The 27,321-nt window shown below is 46.2% G+C and overlaps 1 protein-coding gene across 3 annotated transcripts in view; it reads left to right on the top strand.

Moving 5' to 3' along the window:
- The window catches only part of RUNX1 (RUNX family transcription factor 1), a gene marked incomplete at its 5' end in the record, with an annotated part of 243,389 nt that overhangs the window by 186,013 nt on the left and 30,055 nt on the right, over positions 1–27,321 (top strand). For 2 of the 3 annotated variants that reach the window (XM_079704989.1, XM_079704987.1), the window contains one exon: positions 18,251–18,430. The exons of the other annotated variant lie outside the window; for it this stretch is intronic. In XM_079704989.1, coding sequence (XP_079561115.1) covers positions 18,251–18,430 — 180 coding nt within the window. The remainder of the gene's footprint in view (positions 1–18,250; positions 18,431–27,321) is intronic. 3 annotated transcript variants of the gene reach the window in all.

Raw genomic sequence — 27,321 nt, 5'->3', positions numbered from 1 at the left:
TGGCATCCATGGGGGCCTGAAGCAGGGATGCTGCCCAACATAAACCTCTCCTTCCAGTGCGGGCAGGCAGGAAAGATGAGTCATGTGACAAAAATGACCACCAGGTGAACCGTCCAAGTCCGTCTCCCCCTTTGGCAAAGAGCTTCCTAGAGGGCCCACGTACACAGTGTGGAGCCTGTTAGGAGGATGCAGATTTGTGTCATTCTTTGCTTCTGACTTGTTAGTGGAATGCCAGGTGGTTTTCTGGACCTGTAACCTCAGGATTGTAATTATCAATCCCCGATTACTTTGTTCGCTGGGAATTGCTTCAAGCATGTGTTCTAAGTGATGAACGAGGATCGACGTAATCCCCCTTTCCTTGGATCCTTCAAGTGTCGGATTTGGATTTTCATTCTTTCTAGATGAAATTGCGATCCCCGAAAGAAAAGGAAATAATTCCTTCTTCCCTCTCCCCCAAATATAAAGTAGGAGACGGAGGGTCAAAGAGGTAGAATGTTCTACGTATATTCCTCCTCCCCACTGTGAAAGGCAATTCACTGCTAAGACAGACATTCTGGGGTGACTTCCACTGGTGCTAAACTCCCCAACTATCTGATGACTTGGCAAAAGCAGTTTTGAAAGCACTGATTATCCTGCCTAAATGTTTCTAATGAATTTGAGAATGTCTTTCTGGTTTTTATGCTTAGTAACATCAAACTAGACCAAGAAGAATTTTATATACATAAAGACTTCCAAGGCCCTTGAGTTTTTAGTGGACTTATCCAGACTGAGGTCTGAGAGGGTCCCTTGGACGAGGGTTGTGTAAAAGGACCCTGGAGGGCATAGGATTCTGCCCCTGGAAACAGTGACCATCTCCCTCAGTAGCTCGCCCGAGACCTGGGCAGACCTGTGACCTCTTGGTAACTTGCCCTGTCTTATACAGAAGTCACCAAGATGTTTAGGTGGCATTTGTATTGCTACAGAAAGGAAGGAAAATTAGTTCCTTCCAGGTACCAATGAGAACCCAGCAAAATGATCTAGGTACCTTCTCAGTCTAACGTAGCGGGCGTGGGGGAGAGAAGAAACATGGAATGAATCTTAAACCATGACTTTGAAGATCTCCTTCCATCCAGACCATTGCAAACCCATATCAATATTTTAAATGCCACACCAGTGAAGTCAAGATCTAAGCTAACATAGCACAGTCCTTGTTAGAATTTAGTATATGAAGTGCTAAAAGAAAAAAGAAGCTCGTCTGCATTTAGGCTTCCATCTCTTAATCTTAAAACATGTATAGGGCTTCCCTGGTGGCGCAGTGGTTAAGAACCTGCCTGCCAATGCAGGGGACATGGGTTTGAGCCCTGGTCCAGGAAGATCCCACATGCCGCGGAGCAACTAAGCCCATGCGCCACAACTACTGAGCCTGCGCTCTAGAGACCACAGGCCACAATTACTGAGCCCGCATGCCACAACTACTGAAGCCCGTGGGCCTAGAGCCCATTCTCCGCAACAAGAGAAGCCACCGCAATGAGAAGCCCGCGCACCGCAATAAAGAGTAGGCCCCACTCACTGCAACTAGAGAAAACCACGCACGGCAACGAAGACCCAACACAGCCAAAAATAAATAAATTTATTTATTTTTTTAATGTATAAAGTTTTCTAGATCCTGAACTGGGGGACCTGGGTTTCAGACTGGCGCCACCAGGCCAGTGGGTGTGAACTTAGGCAATCATCTTAAGTACTTTCTCCTCACTTCCCTCTTCTATCCAACCAGGCAATGGGACGAGATAATATCTAGATTAGTCCGCACTGAAGGGGTAACAAAATATCATCAGAAAAACAGAAGCCATGGGCTGCCCCACAAACAGTGCCCCTCAGAGGCTGACCCCCGTGGGCTGCCTTCCACAGGGGTGTATCCTTCATACATCAGACATATCCATATACACTCAGGTCCTACGTTAGATATTTTTTTGCTCTAAATTTTTGAACGGCTTTTATCATTTGGTGTTGAAACTATCTGGCTATGAATTTAATTCCCTGCAGCCCTGATCTCGCTGCCATCAACACAGTGATTGCCATCGGGTTGAGATCCCCATTTTGGCACTTGCTTACTATGTGGGTGACCATACCTGGGGTGCATGCTAGCCTGGCTGAGCCTCCGTAGAACAAGGACAGGGGCTGTATGCGCCTCCCAGGGCAGGGAGCCTGAACGCGACAGTCTTGGTAGAACATTTTGAACCAATGTCTGGCACACAATCAGTGTTCAGGAGATGGAACTGTTATTTACCTTGAGTCTTGGAATCCTTTGGAAATGAGAAAACTCTAAACAAAAAAGAGTTGTGATTCCTAAGTTTAAAAATTCATGAAGTTGCCATAATGTTTCATTTTTTTAGACACAATTAAACATTTATAAATTTTGATTTTTTTTTTCCAGTTTTCCTTTTGTATTTAGACACGGTAAAATTTCTTTTCTGGCATTTTTATGGACGCTTGAAACACTCCGGGCACCGTTCCTAAGTCCCTCATGGGCAAATGGCTTTGCCCCCAAAGGTTGAACTTTGTTTTCGCAAACTCAGGAGGAAAAATCCTGCCTGAGTAACATCGAAAGTATTTGAGGTCTAACATCTGGGTCCTTTCAGATACATGCATGACACAGCTTGGGAGAGGCTCTTCCACACTGATCTAGAAAACTGACATGGAATGTGCCAGAGTCTCTTGGGGTCTGAATTCTCACGTCAGATGCATGCAACTCACCTCGGGGGCGGTGGTGCCTGGACCCGTTAGCCGCAGCCAAGCTTTGTGGGCATAGAAAACACTTGGCCACTCTGAGTTTTCTAAACCAATGTGTCTTTCTAGATTCGCCTTGGGCTTTTTGGATTTTTCTTTTTTGGTATGTGTTTGCTAGGGCTTTTCTTCTTTTTCCCCAAAGACATTCAGTAGCACATTTCAATGACTGTGCTTCCACCTTTCACCATCGGAAACCCTTCTGGGCATGCGCAGTGCCTCGTTTGTGGCCTGCACACCTTGTGACCTGATGGAGTGGCCTCTGACCTGGGATGGTTGGGGAACAGCTCCGCTGAGGTCTGTGCTGCCATCTAGTTGCACTTTGGGAAGCACCTAGGCATGTTGGAACCCTGGGTGCTGCGCAGCCAGATGGGCCCCATCTCTGTGTGCGAAACTCTCCTGGCGGGGGGTGGACCCACAGCTTGCAGATGGATTGCTGTTGACACAGCGCATTATAATGCGTCTGCTTGTTGGCTTTGGGGTGGACTTAGAATTTTTTTTTATACTCTAACCACGTTCTAGTTTTTATTTTTCAAAAAAAAAAAAACTCTACTTGAGTTTTTGCAAAGGCTTGTATTTTTTTCCTGTAAGGCATGTAGCTAAGAAAGGCATTAGTAAGAATTGGATCCAGTAGATCTGATAGAACTCCACCACCACCAAAAAGAAAAAAAAAAACGCAGGTTAAGTTTAAGTAAGTTAAGTAAAACTACCCCCTTGCCCTAGATCTGTGTTTAAGTTCATTTGAGCTAGCTTGCAATTTCTGTGTTCTCCCATTTTTTCCATGTTCTTTTCCTTTATAAACAATTTGTTTTAAAGGTTTGCTTTTTTGCTATGAAAAACTGACGAAAAAGAAGGGGTAAATTAGGTATAATCTATTACTGAACATTACAGCTGTATTAGACACATCACAAACACTGACATTGGATGTGAAATGCCTTTTTTATATTCTGAGCTACACGTGGTATATTTGTAGTGAGTTCTTTCGGCAACTAAGTTTTGCATCGTTACTGGGAAAATTCCCAATAGCCAAGCCAAATATTCTGGCTACACATTTGTAGATGAAAGCCAAGGTAAAAGACACTTAAGTACCCAAAGCAAAGTTCTTTTCTGTTTGCCTTTTTTTAAGGAACACAGTTGAATTAATCTGCCAACTCCCTAGACCCCTATAAAGTAAGTTAGTGGCAATACATTACTTTGGTAGTTCCACAATTTACATATACTCAGGGTTCATTAAAGCAAGTATTGACTAAAACTCAGCCTGTTATTGAATCTTTCAGGGTACTTTCATACACTGAAATGTGGAGCATTTGAGATCCCACTTGTTTGTTTTTGTTTTTGTTTTTGTTCACCATGGCTTAGAAGTCAGCCTTCTGGTCGTTTGAGATAAAAAGTAAATATTTGCAATAACTAAGCTCTTAAGAACTGTATACATTTATGGCCCTCTTTGGATTTGTTCCTGGTATCACCTTATTTTTACTTACCTCTGAAGTGGATTTATGATATGTCCAATTCACTCATTTTAAAGAGCTAAGGAGAAACATCCATAGTCACATCTTTTTGTTCATTTCTGGCATTGCTAATAGGGCATAGCCCCACGTTTCAGAAATGAAGCAGAGAATTCTGAGCTTGAGGGAGTGAAAGAGGAGTTTGGAACTGGACCAACCTAGCCTCACGTCTGAGCCCTGCTACTTACTAACTGTGTAATTTCCCCATCTGTAGAATGGGCTTGTGACACCTACCTTGCTGGGGGATGTGAGGATTAAATGAGGCAGCCTGAGGGGCAGGCTGGAGTGGTGGTCGGCAGCCCGGCTAGAGAGCTGACTGCCTGATTCAAGGTCACGTCTCCACTGTGATCAGATTAGCTTCCCCAAGCTCAGTCTCCTCAGGTGTAACACCGGGAAGAAGATGTCCCCATCTTGGGGGATTCTTGTGCTCACTGAATTAAGTAACACATGTGATGATACATAGTGCCTGGCACAGAGGTACCCCTTGAATATTAGCTGTTATTATTAAAGCACATGCCCTGGACACAGGTGGGCCCCCTTCCCACATCCCATAGCCCTCACCGCGGAAGCAACTGGAATGGTGCCCAAGTGGGAGGCCAAATGCTTGCCGTTGCCAAGTTATTTTTTTCTTAAACTTTTTATTTTATATTAGAGTACAGTCGATTAACAATGCTGTGATAGTTTCAGGTGCACAGCAAAGCGACTCAGCCATACATATCCATGTATCCATTCTCCCCCAGACTTGCCTCCCATCCAGGCTGCCACATAACATTGAGCAGAGTTCCCTGTACTGTACAGGAGGTCCTTGCTGGTTATCCATTTTAAATATAGCAGTGTGTACATGTTGATCCCATACTCCCTAATTTTTTTTTTTTAAATCATTGCAGATGGAACTCTCAGGATACAATACAGTGAGGGCTTTTTTCTCTTTTTCCTTCCACCCTACCTATCATTAACCCCAAATACTGAATTCCGGAGCCAACTTCACCAATATTCTCCTCACTGAAGCAAAACCAAGTTCACCATATGGCCCTGCTTCTTTGTCTCTTTTCCCAAACAAAGATTTTATCAAAAGGTAGTTGTTTCTTAACTGAACACGCTGCTGTGTGATCTGCCAGGATCCTTAGCATCTAGAAGCTTCCAGTGAGTCATCTATAAGGTGGGGATAATTATATGAGCTCTAATGCATAGGACTGCTTTGGATGAATTGAGATAATAGATACCAAGGTGCTTTGTAAACAGTCTATCAAATAATAGAAATATAGAGATATGTAATTAGATTAACAGAAAAACAATCAGGAAATTTTACTGTTGTTGTGTACATTATATTGTACAAAAATCTCAGGGATCTTAAATCCAATAATTATTGGTTTCTTGAAGGTACATTTCATCTCATACTTTCTTCCAGGATTGACGAGAAGAAAACCATAGAGAAAAATAGAGACATTTTAATCAGCCCCACTGTGAATCCATACTTTTAGAAAGTTTACTTTTTGCCATTAAAATATCTTAATATTTTCTTTCCTACTGTTATACACCCTTTAGGCATTTTGGAAACAAACAGACAAAAGGCCACCTTGACAGTTAAGAGAACTGAGTTTTATTTTAATATCTATTTCTTTTCCAAAACCAAATACAGTTTTTCCTCTCCAGCTGTATTATTTCATTTTCTTTCCATGAAAGGCTTAGGGAGAATTGCAAAGACTGCAGGGCAGCTTGCTGAGTCCTTCTTTCTTTCTTTTTTTTTCCACCCGGGGCTTTTTATATATGCTGCTCGCCTGAGATTTCTGGATTAGATTGCAAGGAGGTGAAATATTACACCCTTGAGCCTTCGTGCCAGTTTCCCAGGAGGAGTCAAAACCTGCAGCTGCTCCAAGGTGGGAAACTTGCAAGGCTCTGGAGGCCAGCTTGCTGTCCTGTTCATTTGCGGGCGTGCTGCTCAGAGCAGGTTGGGAGGAGAAACTCTTTCTATTCCTTGGGTGATTCAGCCAGTCTCAAATTAAATAAGTAGCCAAGTGCAGGGAGAAAGAGCTGGAAACTGCTGAAATTTGAGTCTCGAGTGCTGAGCTGTTCTCGGAGCCACTCTGTTGAGCTGTAAGAGGAATCCTGAGCCCTGGGCAAGGGAGAGGCAGCCGCATGGAAAGACTGCTGGGAGCCCTAGATCCTGGCCCCGGCTGGTTCTGCAAAGCTCAGCAGCCTCCGTTTCCTCCTCTGCAGAACAAGAGAGAGAGAGAGGATTTGATGGTTTTAAGATCCTTATCAGACCCTAAAAGTAAGATTCGATGTCCGTAGGAGTGATTGCATCACCTCCAACTCCCCCCCACCCCTGCCAAGTGCATCACCCAACCTGGAGGAGGAGAGCCCTGGCTTTGCAGCCAGCCCATCCACCTGGGGAACCAGATCCAGGGCTAAGAAGATGGGCAAAGGGCCAGGTGGAGGGAGGGGGACGGCACAGTTACTCACACCCCAAACAGGGGAGAGAGATGGATAAAGGTCCACCCAGAGTGACATGCCATGAGGAGAGCAAGTTATCCTAACTAGATTTCCCATGACTTTGGCATCATTTGAAAGAAAGAGGGAAGGGAGAGAGGGAGGAAAGGAAGGAAGGAAGGGAAAGAAAGGACGGGGGGAAAAGTCATCCTTATACCCACAAAGTGCTCAATTGTGCGAGCTACAGAGCCCCAACCTGGCCAAATTCCGGAAGCTGGCCGGCCGGAGACCTCAGTGTTCATTCCTCAGCCAACGTAAAAAAGATGGGTTGAGTCCTGTTGACCTCATTGCTGGCTGTTTCTGAGTGAGGCCGCCTCTCTCCTTTGCCTCCTCGCAGGCTTATGAGCTGTTCTTCACTACCTGCCTTACTTACCTATCTTCACAATCTAGCCGCAAACAGCTTGGGTTGACCACACCACTTCCCTATTGAAAGTTAATACTGTTTGACTCATTCTGTGTTACTAACCTGAAGCCAAAGAAAACAAGCCAGAGAATAACCGGCTTGTACGGAGCTTGGAAAGCTCTCAGAGGCCCTGCTTTCAAAATCCTATACAGTAGCTTTCCTATATCTTTGGGCTGCAGCTGCGAAGAAAATGAAGGAAGCAGAAGTGGTTTAAAAAAAATAAAAGTTTCGGGGGGTGGGGAAGAGACAGGGAAGGGAGTGGGGGTGGGCCTCGGGCTGGGAAAAGACAAAGCATGACCTGCAGTTTACAAGGGCGCCCCCACCCAGTGGAGGTTATGCTTTCACACAACAGAGTGTTGGTACAGAAGAGGGACTGTTGACGGTGTGAAAAGGAGAGAAAGTTCAAAACACTGGTCCTGTTGCATTCATAGCAGAGCAGGGAGGCTGGGCCTAGCATGCCAGCCTTCTAGAGACAGAGTCCCAAGGTAAAGCCAGAAGGAGGAAGGCCTGTTGGTTTCCAATCTGGAAAGGACTGGGATGGCAGAATGGTGCCAGCGTTTTGGAGGGAAGTTCTGACAGCCTTTTTGTCCTGCACTCCAGAACTGACTCAGATGCGCTCATCAGGGTGAATAGGGGGCACTTGTGTCTTGGAATAAATGGAACTTTCCCTCCCAACGTTACATGGCAAGCAGTGGGACCAACATTTTCATCACCGTGCTGTGACTCTTCAGGAGTCCCAGACAAAGAGCCACTGCCCCTTCAAGTAACTGAGTGGGGAGGACCCCTGCCCCACAAACGCTCCTACTCAGCTGTGGACAGTGGATAAAAGTTAGCCTGAGTGAGGCCATCATACCTAAAAACAATCTGACAGCTTCTTCTCTGGATGGTGTGAGGTAGGGATAATGGCCTGTTAAAAACAACCACTAGGGTTTCCCTGGTGGTGCAGTGGTTGAGAGTTCGCCTGCCGATGCAGGGGACACGGGTTCGTGCCCCGGTCCGGGAAGATCCCACATGCCGTGGAGCAGCTAGGCCCATAGGCCATGGCCACTGAGCCTGCGCGTCCGGAGCCTGTGCTCCACAACGGGAGAGGCCACAACAGTGAGAGGCCCACGTACCGCAAAAAAAAAAAAAAAAAAAAAACACTAGTCACTGTTGGCTTTCTTACTAGCAAGTGCTCAAGAGCTGAGAGTGGCCAGCGGGCCACTGTCCTTTTATACCAGTCAAAGCCTGCTTAGCCATCTATTAAAGGACTTGGGTTAGGACTTTGGCTGGCCCCTTGGTCTCCTGCTGCCATGAGGCCAGCCCAGAATTCAGTGGGCATTTGTGACATGAGAGGAGATGGGAATCAGATACTGCTCCCCCAGGGACCAACAGGATGGCTTTTAGGAATGGGAGGGAACTTTCCTTACCCTTTGTTAAAAATGAAGAGGAATGGAGCATCCTGCCCACTGCTAGATGTGCATCCCAGAGTAAGTCTAGCTCAGGAAGGGGGTGTTCATTCACTTATGCATTCATTCATCACTCGTTCATTCACCCAGCATTGATTGGGGCACCACCCAACCTCCAGAGGGCCCTCAGCTTACCACAGCCCTCTCTGAACAGGCTCGGGGCCTCTGGCTTTTATGCGTGGTGTGTGCGGGTGCAGGCGGGGAGTGGAGACCCTCAGGGGTGTCAGAACGCCTGGTGGGGAGACCAGGAACGCCCAGGCAGCCCGATGCAGCAGGTGCAGCCTGTGGACTCTGGGATGATGCTCCGCTTCCCCCAGGCCTTGCCTGTCCTCCCAGAGCTAGCACTGCTGGGGACCTGGACTCCAAAGCCAGGTCAAAGCCTCAGGGAGTATCTCCTCTCAATTTGACCCCTGCCTCACCACCAGAACGTACCCTTCCGAAGTCACCTGCCATTCACAGAACCTGTCCTTGGGGAGCAGGACCCATTCGGATAAATGGATCACATGACCAACAGTTACCCCTCTGGGGTAACAGTTACCCCTCTGGGGTTACACCGAGGACGGGCTGACAAGACTTGGAATCACATGCTTGTAGAGGAGAATGAATCTGGAACTCGTGAGCTGTCTGCACCCTTCCACGGAGATTGCCTCCGCCGCCCCCCAGAGGGCTGCCTCTGGTCAGGAGCGAAAGAAACCAGGAGGTTTTTCTCTGCTCTAAGCTACCATGACCTCCTTAGTCACCAGACAGAAACCGGAGGTAACCCGTGGTGACCGATGACCACAGATCCTGACTCTCTGCTTTTAGGGAGGCCCAGGTCTCCAAAAGCTCATGCGTATGAGCTAAAAACTCCACTGCCCGTTACTGTGAGCCTGGAACTTCAGGAAATTCAGTTTTGTTTCTGTTTCTGTCCCATGAATTTTGAGGGCAAGGTTCAGGGAGGGATGGAGGGGGCGGGCCCCGTGTTGGCCTAAAGTCTGGGTTAATTGTTGTTCTCGCTCTAGCCCCAGCCCGCTTTGCTCTCCACGTTGGCTTTCTACACCTTTCCTTTCATGCTTTGCTCTAGCAGTTATGTCTTAGCCCATGTCTAGAGGGACGTGGGACGCTGCGTGTGTGCGCGTGCGTGCGTGCGTGCGTGTGTGTGTGGGTGGGGGGGGATACTCTCTCCAGAAACACAAGGAAGCTGTAGCAGTGCCTTGCTTATATGAGGGTGCTACACTCAGCTCTGCACGAAAGGCCTTTTAGCCATTCTTTTTTTTTTTTTAAGTTCTTGCTGATACGTTTATTACTATAATCACTACTTTTAATTTTGAAACTCTAAACAGTAAATTAACCCACAAGATCATATGGGTTCTATGAAAAATACATTGCAATTTATTGTAAATATAGCATTACTATAAATACTAACACTATTGTATCCATTCTTTTTTATCTTTTTGTGTAATGAAGGGGAAAAAATAGAGAAGACAAGTTTTACGGACGGTTTAACGTCTCATGAGTCAATTCTCCGTGAAACTCTCTATGTTCAGTTATGATATTTTTCCTCCCCAAGTAGTTTTCCTGAGCCCTCTACAGTTGCATTTCAGCTGAAAACTTTAGTTCACATTTCCTTTGCCTCAAATAAGTTCTACTTTTCTACAATCTAATGGAGGACAGTTGGTTGGCACCAGTGTTCAGCCAGTCAGTCGGTCATTCAGTGAACATTTAGTGAGCCTACGGTGTGCCAGGTACTCTCCTATGCACTGGGGATACAGCTGTGAAGAAAAGAGACAACATCCCACCTTCACGGAGCTTGCAGCCCAGTGGGCCTAGACAGACTGTAAGTAGCATTAATAAATGGTATGGAGAAAACCCAAGGTAAAGGGTCAGGGATTGGCCAGGTTGGAGAGGGTTTGCAACTTAAACTAGGGTGTTCAGGAATTTCTCAGGGAGAAGATGAAATTTAAGCGAAGACTGGAAAAAAATAGGAGAGATCTGGTCCACAGGTATCTGGAGAATACGTGTTCTGGGCAGAGGAAACAGCAAGTGCAAAGGTCCTGAGGCAGGCATATAGGAGCAGTAACAAGATGGCCAGTGTGACTGGAACAAAGTAGGGAATTCAAACTGTCTGCCTTCTAGTCTAGAAAGCAGGCTTAGCAAAATGCCAGCCTGACCTCTACAACATGCGCTTCATGCCATGTGAGGAGGCAGTGCAGGACCACAGTTTGGGAAGACCCAGAATAGGGAAGCCCCATGCACAAGTAGACTCAGGGGTCACTCACTTACTTGTTGCCACCTGCAAGAGAACCAAAGCTCTTTTCAGCCAAAGGCCTCGCCATCCCTGCTGGTGATTCTCCTGGGGTAAAGCATCACATCTGCAGAATCCCTAAGTCCGTAGAAATGTGTGGCCTAGGAAGTGGTGGCCTCCTAGTGGATTTCCCCCACTGGCTTGGTGTGATTTAGAAGGAGCATGAACGAGGGGAACAGAAGCCCTCACAGGGCACATGGGTGAGGGCGGGTGGACAATTGCACAGGTAGGTTGATGAACATTGATCTCAGCCTTACATTCCTCTGGCCGCTGATGGGAAGGGGTGGGCAGGGAAACAAAGAGTATCATTATTTTCTAACCAATAAGAGATGCAGGAAAATGAGACCCTGGGTTAAGATTCAACAGAGTGGTTTTCTTCCCAGCTGCAGCCCCTGACAACCTGCTCGCAGGTTTTAAGCTGAGTTTAATGGCCCACTCCCCTTGGATGCAGCCTTTGGGGCCATCATGGGGAAGGGGCAAAAACAGAATGGGATGTCTCAGCCAGTGGGTGCCAGGAAAGGCTCAGTGGAGGCTTGAGGGGAGAGAGGGAAGGATCTGGGAAAACTGATGTCCAAGGTCACTTTGTAACTGTTCAAAGGGCCACGGATGAAAGAGCAGGAGGCAGAGGGAGAGTGAATTCTCAGAATACCTTGTACAAAGCTGCCAGCCACCAGCACACCCAAGGGTAGGGCAGGCCAGGGAGAATCCCGGGTTCAAGACGGAGCTCTGAAGACCAGTCTAATGGCTCCCAAAGGCCAGGTATTTGCCTAAAAAAAAAGAAAGAGAACTCTGAAAGTCCTAATGTCACATGAAGTTGTTCAAGAAAGCCCCTGCTTAGAGTCGTCTGACAGGAACCAGTTGAGTAGAATCGCTGCAGATGTAATTGCCGTGAATGCTTTTAGAGCCCCTCACAGTAATCCGTCTTAGTCCTTTAATTCCAGGCTTGCAGATAAGGAGGCTGAAGAGACTTGCTCTGGTCCTCAGGAAAGTTGGGTGGAAAAGCAGATTTACGATGGAGAGTTATTAACATCCAGACTGGCAGTCCCATTTCCCTGGTGCCATGCTGTTTCTCTCGGGCAGAGAAGGATTATAGCATCTGCATTAGCACCCCCATCCTTGCGGGGGCTCAGAGGTCTCAGCCGCTGCATTTCTGGGATGGACTAATAGTGTCCAAGTAACCCTTTTCTGCTGTTCCCCAAAGTCTTTCCTTAGACGGCAGGGCGGAGGTTGCTTCCTGCGTGAGAATGCTGGGTTCCCCTTGCAGACCCACCTGATTATTGCAACAGCGACTCAGGGAGTCATCTCAGGGTTGGTGGGAGAGAGACGGTCACAACCCACCTGTCTGCGGGCAGAGTTTTGGCATTTTCAGCCACTCTGTACAGCACACTGAAGAATTTTAAAACTCTTTTTAAAGGCCACAAAATAGTTATCACCAAAACAAGGCCACCACTCAGGTCCATGGGCATTTAGTCTAAACACAGTTCTGGTATATTTGGTGTTTTAATTTCCAAGCCCAGCAGATGAGAAGCATGTTGGAAGTACGTGCACCACAGGGACGAATCGCTGGCGCTCACACCCATGCTCCCAGGGTGGTGCCTGGACCAGTAGCCTCAGCGTCACCGGGACCTTATTCTGAACTCACTGGCCCCACCCCAGCCCTGCCAGGACGTCCGGGTGGTTCGGATGCCCTTGCAGACGTGTGCGGCCCAGCTCTCTGCCAGGGGTCACCCCACGACTCTGGCTCTCTTCTGTTCTAAGGACGAGCTGGGAACAGAAGTGGGACTGTAAAGGCAGAGTATGCAAATCATGCAAGTGCCCGGGGTCCCTGTGATGGACACCCACGGGACACTGTGCGCCTCTCCTCTCTGCTACGTGGGAGTCGTGGAAATGGGGATTTCTAGGTGCACAGAGCATGAGGTGGTGGGGGAAGGTTGAGGGAGTGGGTGTGTTTTCAGACCTGCCCTCTTTCTCTAGTTGGCTGTGTGAGATTGGGAAAATGACATAACTTCTCTGAACTTCACTCCCACGTATGGGTTAAAAAACGAGGCTAATTTCTCCAGCCCTTCTTCAGTTCAGAAGGACTCCAACCTTGCACTGTTCTCTAAGCTTAACGATATGGGAGGAGACGGAGGGGGGGGGAAAGTTAGGCTACCTGTGTACATATAACATTGGATGATACATAAACATGTATTATAATATGTATTCTAATATAGTTACATATATCATATTATATATTGTGTATATAAGGTGTATACAATCTATATATAATCTATGTATACAATTATATGTATAAATCTATGTAGATATCATCTATACACAATATATAATATGAGACCATATTTCCCAACATTTAATTAGCCAGCAGATGGGTAGGTTTGCAGTTAGGAAGGTTTTTTTTTTAAATAAATTTATCTATTTTAAATTTAGTTTTGGCTATGTTGGGTCTTCGTTGCTGCGTGCAGGCTTTCTCTAGTTGCGGCGAGTGGGGGCTGCTCTTCGTTGCGGTGCACGGGCTTCTCATTGCGGTGGCTTCTCTTGTTGCGGCTCATGGGCTCTAGGTGCACGGGCTTAAGTAGTTGTGGCACGTGGGCTCAGTAGTTGTGGCTCGCGGGCTGTAGAGCGCAGGCTCAGTAGTTGTGGTGCACAGGCTTAATTGCTCCACGGCATGTGGGATCTTCCCAGACCAAGGCTCGAACCCGTGTCCCCTGCATTGGCAGGCAGATTCTTAACCACTGTGCCACCAGGGAAGTCCTAGGAAGGTTTATTTCACCGCCTGCAAGGTACTTTGAGGAAGGATCACATCCATGTTCAGTACCAGTGCTTTAAAGTCCTAATGACTTTGATGACCCTGGAACACTCTAACCCTGGGTAGAGTGTTAAACCAGGAAAAATGAGCTGTTCTCTACACGTGTTGGTTTCTTTTCCCTAGTCATCAAGAATAGCAAATTAAAGAAAGAAATATCAATGTTCTTATATCCGGATATATGTCGTTAGTATCAGACTCATTGGCAAACATCTTTTGAAAAACATATATCCTTTTAGAAGAATCACAGTGAGATAGATAGATGGATGGAAGGAAGGAGATAGAGATCTATATACACACACATATAGACAGATATCTTTTTGGTCTCATCATTTTGCATCAATTTTTTTCAACTGCTCATCATGACAATGCTTTGAGTATATGCCTTTTCTAATTTTTCTGCTGAGAATCTATCAAGAAAACTAGTAAACTCACATCAGAAACATGGACTAGCATTTTGATTGTCAGGAAATGATTCTCTCTACCCAGAACTTGCCAAGAAAAGGTAACAACTTAGCCTCATCTGTTTTCTTTCATAGAAAGTCATATACAGATAGTCCCTGACTTAGGATGATTCTACTTACAATTTTTCGACTTTATGATGGTGTGAAAGCGACACATATTCGGTAGAAACCACGCTTCGAATTGTGAACTTTGATCTTTTCCCAGGCCGTTGATGTATGGTGTGATGCTTGTGTGATCAGCCATGCTATCTCAAGGATCAACAACTGATACACTTAACCATTCTGTGCTCAGACGACAATTCTGTTTTTCACTTTCAGTACAGTATTCAATAAATTACTTGAGATGGTCAACACTTGGTTACAAAATGGGCTTTGTGTTAGATGATCTTGCCCAACTGTAGGCTAACATAAGTGTGCTGAGAACGTTTAAGGTAGGCTAGGCTAAGCTAATTTGTTCGGTGGGTTAAGTATTTTAAATGCATTTTCAGCCTATGATATTTTCAATTGAGGATGGATTTATTGGGACATTACCCAATTGTAATTCAAGGATGATCTGTGTTGTATTTCAGTTACTTACAGCCAGAGATCAACAATGGTTTTTTGAAAAAGGCACTTCATTTGTCAGTGAAATGTGCATACCTTCTCAGCCTAGTTTTTATAGCAGAAAACTGAAAGCTGGTCTCATTATCCATCACAAATATCCTAACATTTAGGGATACCCCTTGGGCACCCATTCCAGAAGACGGCAGGGCATATGTCTTTGGAATGAAGAAGTAAAATTTAGCAGATGGGATTAGTTTGTTTTTATTCTTTTGGCTTTGTATAGTTTTGCATATATATAAAATTCTACTCAAGTACTTTTTTGAAAATGTGAAAATAGTAATAGAGAAACATAGTTTAGGATCTTTTTCAACTCTGCTAAAGATTCAGTAAGATGTCCCAGTATGAAATCTTGAGGTAGCCACTATTTTCAGGACCACCACGTAGACATACACAGCTGACTTCCAATGTGTTCAAAAAGCCAGGCTGCCAACATGCACGTGTTTGAGGCTTCATTGTGTAATTCTACCACCGGGGTTGAATTCCCTATTGCCCTCTGAAGCCCAGTAGTCAGTAAGAAAGAAGAAAAGTGAATTTGTTAGTGGACATTTTCCATACTCCTGTATTTAAAATTCAGGGGGCAAATTGACATTTTAATTGCACACAGATACAGGAAACTGGAGACATAAAGCATTCATTTCCCCCAGCTTGAAAGTTTATATCAGAAGCTTCTATGTTTCACGCAAAATATTGCTCTTTGGCACACGAAATCTGATGGTTTCAGAAAAGAAGAATTAGGTCTTCCTTTGATCTAGCTTATAAATACATCAGAACCACAACTTTAATATGATAATGCTTTTTATTTCCCCCATGCCTTGGTGTTACAGCTCTCTAGCACTAGTAGTGAGGAGGGGGCTCAGGGTTCCTTGGGAGGGTAGTAACGCTCTTACTTACTCTGTGGATCACGCATGGGGAGGGTGTGAGATGAACTCTCATCCCCTCCCCCAGCATTAAACTCAGCCCTGCAACTCTCAGGGCTTAAGAAATAGCTTAGAGTGAAGAATTGTTTTCTCTGAGAGCTATGCCCAAACATTCCTACTAAAGCAGACAGTCATCAGTTAATCTCTGTAAATGACTACGATTTTGGCAGGTGTCAGCTGGTGCAGAAATTGCTCACATGTTGAAAACTTTCTTTTATTTTTTTTTAAGCATAGGGTAATGAGAGGGGTCTCATAAAAAAAGTAATCTCACGTTGTTCCTGGCCGCAGTAGTGGCTTACCTGAAATGACTTATTCCCGTTTGGTTTCTTGGTGGCACGTGATGGCACCCCAGATTGGTGACTGAGGCAGACACAATTGAAAGCCTCTCTTCAAAGGCTGGCCAGAGACTCCAAAACGCCTAATGCCATGTGTTCAGAATGATCTGGTACACATCATTCACCTGGATCACCCACTGTCCTTGACATGATGTTCCTCAAGAACGCCAGTGGGTGCCCAAGGAACGTGAAGTTTTGAAATGGGTACAAAACTTGCTAGAAGCCTCTGCACCATAACTTTGCCAACCGGCATTCTTTCTGAGGAGGTAGAACTTTCGAATCATTTGTCCTGCCTTCTTCCCTGCTTGACCCCTAACACCAGGTCATGGTAGGCATTTAAAGGGCTGAATTATTATGCCTGGGATGGCTTTTGAGTTGGCATTGTTTGCTCTTCTACAAGAAAACTTCAGATTTTTCAGTCTGACCATCAGGAAGCCAAGAATGTATCACAAAGATAAGAGGAAGGAGGAGTCAAGGGAAGCTCCATCCAGAGACCACAGATGAGTCCATGGTGGACTGAAATAGAATGTTCTAGAAAAAGATGTTTTTGTACTTCTGAGGGAAAGGGACGACAGGGGTTGTTCCGGGACCTGGCCCCGTGGCTTTTCGCCCACAAGGCCGGTGCTTAAAATACTCAGCGGGTAAGAGGCCTCTCACATGTGTGCTGGACCCACGTGACTCAGGCTGCCTGTGTTCAGACCGAGTACTGTGGGCTGTGGGGCTGAATCAGAGTCCAGATTTGCCTTGGTGACACATGAAAAGAGGGAGCGTTGCATTTGAACTACACAAATATTATGCTTAAGTATTTTTCCTCATCTCGGAGCCAAACAGGTCTTGTTCATGATAAAATCACTGCAATATAGTGCGTCCTTTTTCTGGTCTGGAATTTGAGACAGTGTCAACTGTGCCATGGGGCCTGGCAGCAGGAAGAAACGGCAAACCACAGAGATTTGGAACCATAATACAAGTTATAAAATTTAATTTTATAATCGTAGCCAGCGGGAGCTGGGCTAAAATATACGTCTCCCACCCCGACTCCCACGCTGGGCTGGGGGGCGTGGAATCAAGGGATCCTCTTCCTCACTGAGGACTGGATCGGGTGTGCGAAAGGGCACTTGAGGGTGGCAGCAAGGAGGCTGCTCCTCCAATCTTGGTTGAGGCCACTTGACAATCCGGCGAGGGTTTTGTGAAATTGGTCAATGACTCTTTCTTCGAACCATCCTGGTTCAAAGTGAGGAGGAACAGGAGGGCAGCCTCTCTGAAAAAGGAATGAATCCACCGAGCCCCGCTGTGGCTACATCAGTACCTGGGAGCCTCAGCTCTGCTTGACAAGCCTGAGTCTCTGATGTAAAGACATTTTGATGAAGGATTAAGGCCCAACCCCCCTGGCCCTTCTTGAGTGAATGGCCTCTGCCCGCTGCATCCTGGTGACAGTGATTTGGACCAGGAGCAAGGCGAGGACACTTGCTGTCTCTACAGGTGCTGAGGGACCCAACTCCCCACCCTGGATCCCTGAGCCCCCTGGGGAAGCTCGGCCAACCTGCTGGCGGCTCCCTCTGGGCTCCAGTGGGCCCAGCCTGCTGGGAGTCTTGGACAGGACAAGGCCGAAGCTGGGGAAGTCGGCTTCAGGGAAGAAAGGATGCTCGTGCAAAGCTTGCTAGCAGAGGAGAGGGGCCACCCATGCCCTGCACTTAACAGGAAATCTGACCTCCCAGGGCTGTGGGCTTGCAGCCACACCTCGCTTCCTGTTAGAAGGGGCGCGCCTCTAAGCTCCAGGGCCCACATTGCTGCCTCTGACACCTGCCCGGGGTTGGGTGTGCAGCTGGGGCAGCTGTTCCTATGACACTGGCAGGGCTCCTTTCCTGGCCAAGTGCCAACAGCGAATGCCCTTTCTCTCCGTGCCGCCATCGCCACTGCCACGAAGCCCCGCGTGCCCGCCGCGTCCCGCCCAGTGGAGATGGGCACAGAGGGTTGGGGTGGGTGCCGGGGCCCAGTCTGGGGGGAGCGCCCAGCGGCCAGTGTGACAGAAGGGCCCCCAGTCTGCCGTGGGGACAGCGGCCCCGAATGCCCCCCGACCCCGGGAGCAGCTAAATGCGCAGATCTCCAGCAGATCCACGCTGAGGGTGAGGGGAGAGGGAGGGGAAAGACGAGAAAAGCCCGAGTTTTAGCAAATCCACGGTACCTTTTCTGATCTCTTGCCTCCCTCTCCCCTCCCCACCCCCCTCCCCGCAATAGGACATCGTCAGAAACTAGATGATCAGACCAAGCCTGGGAGCTTGTCCTTTTCCGAGCGGCTCAGTGAACTGGAGCAGCTGCGGCGCACGGCCATGAGGGTCAGCCCACACCATCCGGCCCCTACACCCAACCCTCGGGCCTCCACTGCCTTTAACCCTCAGCCTCAGAGTCAGATGCAGGGTAAGTACCCGGACGGACGGAGCCCGCTTCCCGCCTCACCCCTGGGCGGAACCCACCCAGGCCAGTTGTGGCTCCTCGTCCACACTCAGAAACGGCTGGTCCCCGGACCAGCAGCCTGGCAGCTTGTTAACAGCAGAGTCTCCGGCCCGCCCCAGGCCCACTGAGTCTGATCTGCGTGGTAACAAGATCCCCAGATTGAAAGGCACTGCTACAGAGGATATGGACAGATATGTATCACTGTGTAGATCAGATCGCGAATTTTTTAAGCGTTAGCTTTGGCTAGGTTATTTTCTTACCTCCTTGGCTTGAAGACACACACATGCACATACATCAGGCCAGGTGAAGGTCAGGATGTTTCAAGTTCTTACTGATTACTTGAGGGGTTTGTATTTACTATACGTTCTTTTGCAAATGTAAAGAAATAGGAGGAGTGTCTGGACGCCATCCCATCAAGGGTATTCATTGCAATTCATAAATCTGCAATCAATAAAGAAGGCGGGTTATTCCCCCTCCCACCGTGGGGTTAGCTGGCAATTGCAAAAACACTGTAAAATACAATAATTGCATAAAACCCACTGGGCCAAATTAGATAATACACAGAGTTCATTTACACTGTAGAAAGCACTGACGTCAATGATTATTTGCTCTGTGATACCATGTCAAATTTCCGAAAGGCAGTCATTTTCTCGGTGCTGTGCAGGACACAGCTGTGTATGGTAGGGTCACAGTAAGATTCCTTGCTCAGAGGGTCAGGCTTGTTTAACTCAAAGGAAGAGATAAGCAGCACATCTGAGGGAAAGGGCAGGTGGCCAGCAAGGGGAGTGCTCCTTGCCCTTCTGCAACAGCAGAAATTAGCTTTCCCGGGTGTTTTCTCTGTTTGAGTCGTATTGTGAGATGTGCAAGCATCCTAAGTCCTTTAGGGTTTCTGGGCCCGTAGGTTTCTTTTGGGGTTAGCACATGTGGGGCTCTTAAAGACACGCCCACCCTCTTCCTCAGAGCCCGATGGCCATGCCATTCACTCTCACAGTCATGATTCTGGGGGAAGTTATTTTTATTTGCGGGGGAAATTCCCAGAGAACTCCTCCCATAAGATGCTATGCAGACAGCTGTTAAGTGGCCTCTCTGTAGAGTAGCCCTTTTGTGGACAACAGAAACCTCAGCTTGATTTTGGGGGGCTGCCTCTCATCTACAGTTTCATCTTAGGTGTATTTAAGAAGAGGTCCCATGAAACCATTGGTTTCCTGGTGCTTAATCATTGCATACCTATTCAAAATATGCATATAAAAAAATCTTCAAAACATGCATATAGATTTTTTTTTAATTCCAAAATGCAAGTGTGCATAAGAAATTAGATGAAATGGCACATTAAGTGAGAGAGATGGGCTTGAGGGGAAAATGCCACTTTTCTTCTAAATAGAATAAAATTCTCCAGGGGATGGCTGGATCTTGTGTTTAGGGCCATTTACATTCATTTATGTCATCTTCAGGATTCCATTTGTAACATCTAAGAGGAGACTTTTGTTCTCTTACGCTCTCATGACATAACTGACCATTTCTACTACTAGGTTGTTAAAGGGATCTGCCTTTTTCTACTGCTATTGGAACTAAAAATAGTAAGCATTTTGAAAGGCAATGGAAAATTTAACCACATGGGGGCAAGTGGAAATCGTCACCATGAATTCGGCTTGGTTTCAGTTTTGGTGAAGCGTGAATCAGATCTGATTTCCCTCCTGGTCAGATACACTCTCTTTACCAAAAAGAAAACGGCAGGGTGGGGTGTTGAATTCTTGTCCTCAGCAGCCAGCATGTCTCAGGCGGAGGCATTGCCATGGACGGGCATTCCTCAGCTCTTTGGAATACTGTACGCTTAGCAGAGTATCAGGTTTAACCCCGTTTCTTGTTCCTTTTCAAAACTTTTTACTTCTGCAACATCTAAGTAATAATAACTTGCTTTTGGAGTGCTTTGGAGGCTTAGTTGCTACTCGAGAGAATGTGTTAACTACATGATGTTCTTTCCTTCCAAAATATGATTTGCCGTTCAGGGTGTCGCTTGTAAAATTGTAGGAACAACTTTAAAAAAATAAGTATCTGGGAGATTTTCATGCAAATCTACTTTTCCTTATTCTTTCTTTCTTTTTTCCATAAGAAAATGCTTTTGTACCTTCGTCCTGTTTTGATAGACCCTTGGGAGTTTCCCTGAAGTTAGAAAGTTAACAAGGATAACAGTAAAGTCTCTTTCAGCCAGAACCTTCATTTTGTTCTTGGTGGACAGGAAAATGGTTATTTTCCCAGCTTAGCGCTAGAGCTTCTATATTATATTTAAGAAGATGCTTTATCTAAAAATTCAGCATGTGTTTATGGCTCGCTTTGAAATGGCAGCAGTCGTTGGAAGAAAAACATCCCAAAAGTAGTCAGAGCAGTTTTACAGCAGTGCCGTACCAATGTGTGGATGTTTTCAGCCCGGCAGAATTGTCGACAGTTACGGGCTCGGAGAGATCCTGAGTTGATAGGCTGATACACCCTGTCTTGCTAGGACTTCATCAGAGGGTCATGCCTGGCCCTTTAACTCCTTCAGTACAAAATCACAGATACAGAATAATGCCTCTATTTATCTAGAATGAGATGTGCTTGAGAATCACTCAAAATAGACATCTCAAATGATCTGAAGCAGGGTGCAGATGGAAAAGGGGGCCAGGTTGCCATGCCACCAAACCACTGTTTATTTGTTGAGGTTTCAGCTATAAAAGGGCTGAGGTTAATTTCAACTTCCTACTTTACCAGGTCTTTAAAACTGAACAGAAAGCCATTTTGTCGTGGCTACACGTTTAAGTAAGTCAGGACATCATCATGAACTTCTACAGCCGAGTTTTAGAATTCTTTTACAGTCAAGGGAAAGAAAACTGACACATGTCCTTTTCAAAGATGGACCGGGGCAAAATCTAGACCAACAGGGCACTGCTGCTGATTCAGCCATACCTACCCTTAGAGATGGCTTCAGGCAACCCGAGCAAGTCATTTTAAGAATTTGACTCCTGATTTACCAAAAATGATGAACCACATTTAAGCTACATAACTCCCTCCTTTCTGGGAAAATGGAGACGGGGTGAAATCTACTGGTGCAGAAAACTGTCAAAACCAGAGAAACTAAGAGGCCAAGTTTCGTTCTTGTGTGTGTTGCCGTCAACATCGAGACACGAGGTTTAACTCCTTAATTGGAACAGTTATGACATATTTTGAAACCAGTCAGACGTTGTGTGTACATTGTGTTATACCGACAATCCTGTGGTGTGGTTCATAGACAGAGAAACTGAACCTCAGAGGTTAACAACTGCCCAGATCTCCAAGGTTGGGAGTGAAAGACTTGGACTCAAATGCAGACCTTTCTGGCTCCAAAGCCAGTCCTGGTGGCTGGCAGTTTCTCCCCGGCTCTCACTCTTGGATCAAGGATCAATTAGACACAGGGCTGACCAGTGTCAAGTAAAATCCCAATCACCAAGGGGGAGACAGGAGCAGTGCTGGACTGGTTACTCACTCGGCAGGCCTGTAAAGACTGTGTTCTATTATCATTAGGTGTTGATAATAGTACCTTTAGGGCTGGACTCTGTGGTGGGCATCTGAATAAATTCCCTCCCTTGGAGATGTGTACATTTGTTTTTAAAGATGGGGAGAAAAGAAAACTGAACTCAGAATAATGACTCTCTAAGCATGAGTGAAGGAAGAATGCGTGGGCCGCGAGAGAGCTTCCCAGCCACTCTGTTTACTTTATTGGGGTAACTGCCTGGCCTTCTTGCGTGAAAGGGTCTCGCTTGTGGGGTCTGTTGGAACCGAGGCCTTCTTAACCTCCAAACTCCGGCAACATCTGATCAGCCTGCAGGAGTGTGGGTGCCTTGCTCTAAGACTTCTGTATGTCCGGAGGGGCCTTGACCTCTTAAATCACCTCCTGAATTTTAGTATTCCAAATGATTTTGTTTTGCTAGTGAGTTACCCTACAAGTTAAAGTTACTTTGGATACACCATTTTCTGGTGCCTGTTGTCTGTGTAGTTTTTTGAGATACTGAAGCTCAGCTGTACCAGGTTACTTATGTCAGTCTTTATCAGCTGGATTGATGAAAGAAAACAAAAAACAAAAAAAGATCCTTTTCACTTTTCTGTAGGAGGAGAGATAAATGCCCTTTCCAGCCTCAGGGGTAAAATATCAAAATGCACAACGTCTCTTCCCTTCCCTTTCCTCTTTCTCTGTCTCTCTCTCTCTCCTTCCTCTCTCTTCTAGCAATTCTGGAAGTTCAAAAACAAAGTGGGTGGGAGGGCAGGGGCGGGAGCTGTTGGAATACCTTGGAGGTAGAGGCTACCGTCAGTCAAACACCGGACATTCTTCTGCGTAAATCTACAAATGGTCATGGTTACACAAAGCAAAATATTCAGGGTGCTAGAAACCAGCTTACAAGACATGCTGTGAACATGAAAAGGGAGTGATCTAAAAATAACTCTTATCTAGGTATAGTAGAGTTTGAGAGCCTTTCAAGGTCTACGGCATCAGAATCCTACACGGAAAACAAGCCTGCATCGGGTGTTCCCATGAATAAATAAAAATAAATAAATGTAAGAAGGAAGGGGGGCGGGGAAGAGAGGAAAACCAGTGGGATAAACTCAAAATGAAGAGCTTTCGCGTGGGGTGTAAGCGGGTTGGTGGGCGCTGCAGCCGCATCCCCCGTCCTCCTCACCAGCAGGCAGAGAGGTTACAAGTTATTAGAACTAGAGGAACTGAGAACTCAGTTACTGTCTTCCGTCTTCTGGGCTGATGCCACATAGACAAAGTTTAAGGAAAGCTTGAAAAGCCCCTGCTAATCAATTGCATCGTAGACATTTAAAAAGTGGGGATGAAGGATGGGGAGAAAGCTAAGTCTTCATTTTTTTCCTTTAAAAAAGGCCCTCGGGCCTTGGCTTCCTAGTCCGCCTGTGGCCTTTGTTGAGTCTGATGTGGCTGCAGCGTGTCAGCTGCCCTTGCTTTCCATCCGCTGCCTGGAGTGACTTACGGAGAGGTGGTCAGAGTGGCGACCAGCCTTACGTTTCCTCCGCGCTCTATTTATGGACGGCACGGTCACCAACACAGAACTCCCTTGAACAGTGCTGCTCCGATGCCTGTGATGTATTTACAAGCACCTCTCAGCTAAGTACTTAATAAACCAGCCCTTCAAAGGAGCCGCCAACCTGGTGAGCTGTCAGCACCCTAGTAATCAGAAACCACCTTTTAGTGGGACTGCGTTTTCAGACCAAGTGTTTTCATGGATGTCGTTCAAGGTGATCAGACCATGCTTTCCGGAGCATGTTGTTTATGCCTGTGGACATCTTTCCTAATTAGAGGAATGACGGGTTCATTTTAGGGCTTGATCCTGATGATAAAAGATTCCTTCTGTGGATTGGATACCTTCTGAAACGTTCCCTTCTTCTTGTGATCTATGGGCCAGCACACACTCAATTATTATTATCAACACCTAATGATAATAGAAACACACACACACACTCACACGCACACTCACAAATGCACAAAGGTTTTGTTCAAAAGAATAAGTTTTTAACAAAGCTGTAGTTGGAGCACTTATTTGTTATCAGTGGTACAACGGCAGGAAGGTTAAGCTGAAAATCTCTCGTCCAAGAAAGATAGCAGAGTCTGGTGGCTAAGAATGAGGGCTCAACAGGCGGACCACCTTGGCCCCAAACTGGCCTCCACCACGTATTACTGTAGGACTTTTGGCAAGTTACTTAACCTCTTAAAGCCTCAGTTTGCCTATCTGCAGAATGGGAGTAATAATTATACTTGGAGATCCTAGAACCACTGTGAAAGGTGAAGCAGTGGGCATGAGAGCCAGCCCATGGGTAACACTTAGTAACTGTGGGTTGTTACCATCAGCAGCACCACACCATGTCTATTAGTTTCCTGTGATTGCTGTAACAAATTGCCACAAACTTGGTGGCTTAAAACAATAGACATTTATTCTCTTCCAGTTCTGGAGGCCGGGATCCAAAATCAAGGTGCCATACTCCCTTTGAAGTTCCCAAGGGAGGATCCTTTCTTGTCTCTTGCAACCTCTGGTGGCTCCTAGTGTCCCTTGGCTTGTGGCTGCATCACTCCAATCTTCGCCTCCATCTTCACATGGCCTCTTTCTCTGTGTCACCTCCCCCTCTGTCTCTAAAGACACTTGTGATTGGAATTAGGCGCCCTCTAGATAACCCAGATGATCTCATCTTGAGATCCTTCACTTAATTACATCCGCCAAGACCCTTTTTCCAAATCAGGTCAAGTTCACAGTTCCGTGGGTCAGAACATGGACATAGCTTTGCAGGGCCACCATTCTACCCATGACACCAAGGTGGAAAGGATACAGGGCGTCAGGTGAGTCCAGAGATCACTTTCCCTTGTCCACTCCCCCAGAACAGATATGATGGGCAGGTAACTGTGAATCCAGTGTCTTATGCCACGCATAATCAAGCACATCTTCCAGCTACTCTCACTTCAGGCCATCATTTACTGGAACTCAGTATCATGGTACTTTTATTTTCCAGCCACGAGAATGTATGGTTTTTTTTTCTACATGAGATCAGTTATTTCTTAACATTTTCTAGACCCCTATGCTGATGGAATCAGAGGGCCCAGCAGTGATAGAGAAAAGGGATTCTCCCCTGTGTCATGGGAGCCATGAAAAGCAGAAGGCCTGGGTGCCTCTGGCCCTGGCCCCCAAAAGCTCATGGCATCGCAACTGGGAGTAAGAACGGGGACAGAAGATGACACGGGGACCACAGCCAGCCAGTTGGGAGGGACTCAAGAATGTGGTCGCCTGGAGCTCAGCATATCACTGTTGTTTTGAACAAGCTGCCTTGTTAAAAATGGCTTTATTGCGAGGCGCTGTTGACCAGAAACCCATTGCGAAAGGCTGGTGATTCACTTTGCGTATCTCATAATCCCACATTTAAAAATCACCCGAAGATAGCCTTTCACATTTGGATATTTAAAAACAAAACTTTGACTGTGGCCGTGAAGTAGTATCAAAGTTTACCAAAAATTTGTACCAAGAGAGGCGCAAACAATATACGCTGATAAGGGAAAAAAAAGGCTCTGGTGAGAAAACGACCCGTTGTGTTTTCTTGTCAGTTGTAGTTCTCCAAACGGAGCAGGTTTTCCTCATTTGCATTATTTTTCCTCACATCATGAAACAGAAATGCAGGCCCACTGTAATTCGGTTATTTTAGTGCTCTTTAAAATTCAACACGTATGATTTAAATAATGCTGAGGAACTGTAATTACGTCTATCTCCCCTTACTTCCCTCTGACCCTCGGAGAACTGCAGCCTGACTTTTAGGGGGAAAATGTAGGGAGGCAGGGGGGTTATCAACTGTTCAGAGCCACCTCAGTGTATATTTGTATTATATTTTCACATTTTACTTGCAAAGCTTTAGCCCTACATGAGCTTTCCTTTTCTTTTTTTTAACATCTTTATTGGAATACAATTGCTTTACAGTGGTGTGTTAGTTTCTGCTTTATACCAAAGTGAATCAGCTATACATATACATATATCCCCATATCTCCTCCCTCTTGCGTCTCCCTCCCACCCTCCCTATCCCACCCCTCTAGGTGGTCACAAAGCACTGAGCTGATCTCCCTGTGCTATGTGGCTGCTTCCCACTAGCTATCTATTTTACGTTTGGTAGTGTATATATGTCCATGCCACTCTCTCACTTTGTCCCAGCTTACCCTTCCCCCTCCCCGTGTCCTCAAGTCCATTCTCTACGGAGCCCTACAGGAGCCTTCTTATTATTGAACAATTGCTTTCAAAGCCCTAGAACAGCTCAATTGTTATGGAGATTAAAGATCCGGATTGCAAAACTCCTGTAAATAAAATCTTCACTGACAAACCCAGTTTCCTAGCATAGACTTTTCTTCCATAATCTCCTTCTGGCAGAACATTTGATGTTTTGATACTAGAGATTCAGTTACCAGCCACAGTAAATAAGACAAAATAATAATAATTTTTTTAAAAACAGTATAGAACGCACCCTAAAAACAAACATTGGCCAATCATGTTTATTTTCTCTTTCTTTAGGCACTCCTGACAATTGATGGGGGGAGGAAAAAAGTAATGTACTACTTCTTATCCAGTTGATTTTTGATTATCAAGCTATGGAAAGTCTTCAGATTGAGTGTTGGCTAATTCAGGCTCTCCCAAATGGCATGGAATATAACATTTATTGTTTAAAAGAAATGAGCATATTTCAAGGGAAAACAGAACCATGGCACCAAGCCCCCGAATGAGCCATGGGTAGGAGACAGAATCATTGGGCAGAAAAGATAGTGCTTTCCTCCAGACTCAGGCTCAAGGGCCCACCATGATTTCATACCACCTAAGGGTCAGGTTTGGGGATAAGAACATTCCAAGTAGCATTTCAAGATTGTCAAAACATCCTCCAATTGCAATCAGTAGCAAGAGTTAACTGTCCCTTTTGTAAAGTTGATTCTCCTTCTTCAGATGGGACCCCCTGCTTTCCCACCTGGAGGAAGCGTGAACAAGAGGGCAGAGGAGGTAGTGGGGGACTCTGATCTGTGCATCTCAGGTCACTTAACAGCTCAGGAAACCTGAGCATTAAAACACTCACCACCACGGACTGAAATAGGGCTTCTTTCTGCACACCACTGGTTCCTTCCACCCAGTGTCACTGGATCTGAGCCTCCATAAGTCGATGCTATCAAGGCTGGCTAACAAGATCTGGGTCCTTCTGGGAGCATGAAGGAGGATGAGCTATGGTCCTTCTGCCTTGGCGTCTGGATGTGACCACCCAGGTGTCGTAAGAGCAGAGCGTCCCTAGGGGAGGCGTGTGAGGAAGGTCTCTGAGGGGCCCAG

Source organism: Hyperoodon ampullatus (assembly GCF_949752795.1).
Source record: "Hyperoodon ampullatus genome assembly, chromosome: 5".
Classification (NCBI taxonomy): domain Eukaryota; kingdom Metazoa; phylum Chordata; class Mammalia; order Artiodactyla; family Ziphiidae; genus Hyperoodon; species Hyperoodon ampullatus.
The sequence above is the reverse complement of the archived record's forward strand: the minus strand, read 5'-3'. Positions and strand labels throughout refer to the sequence as shown.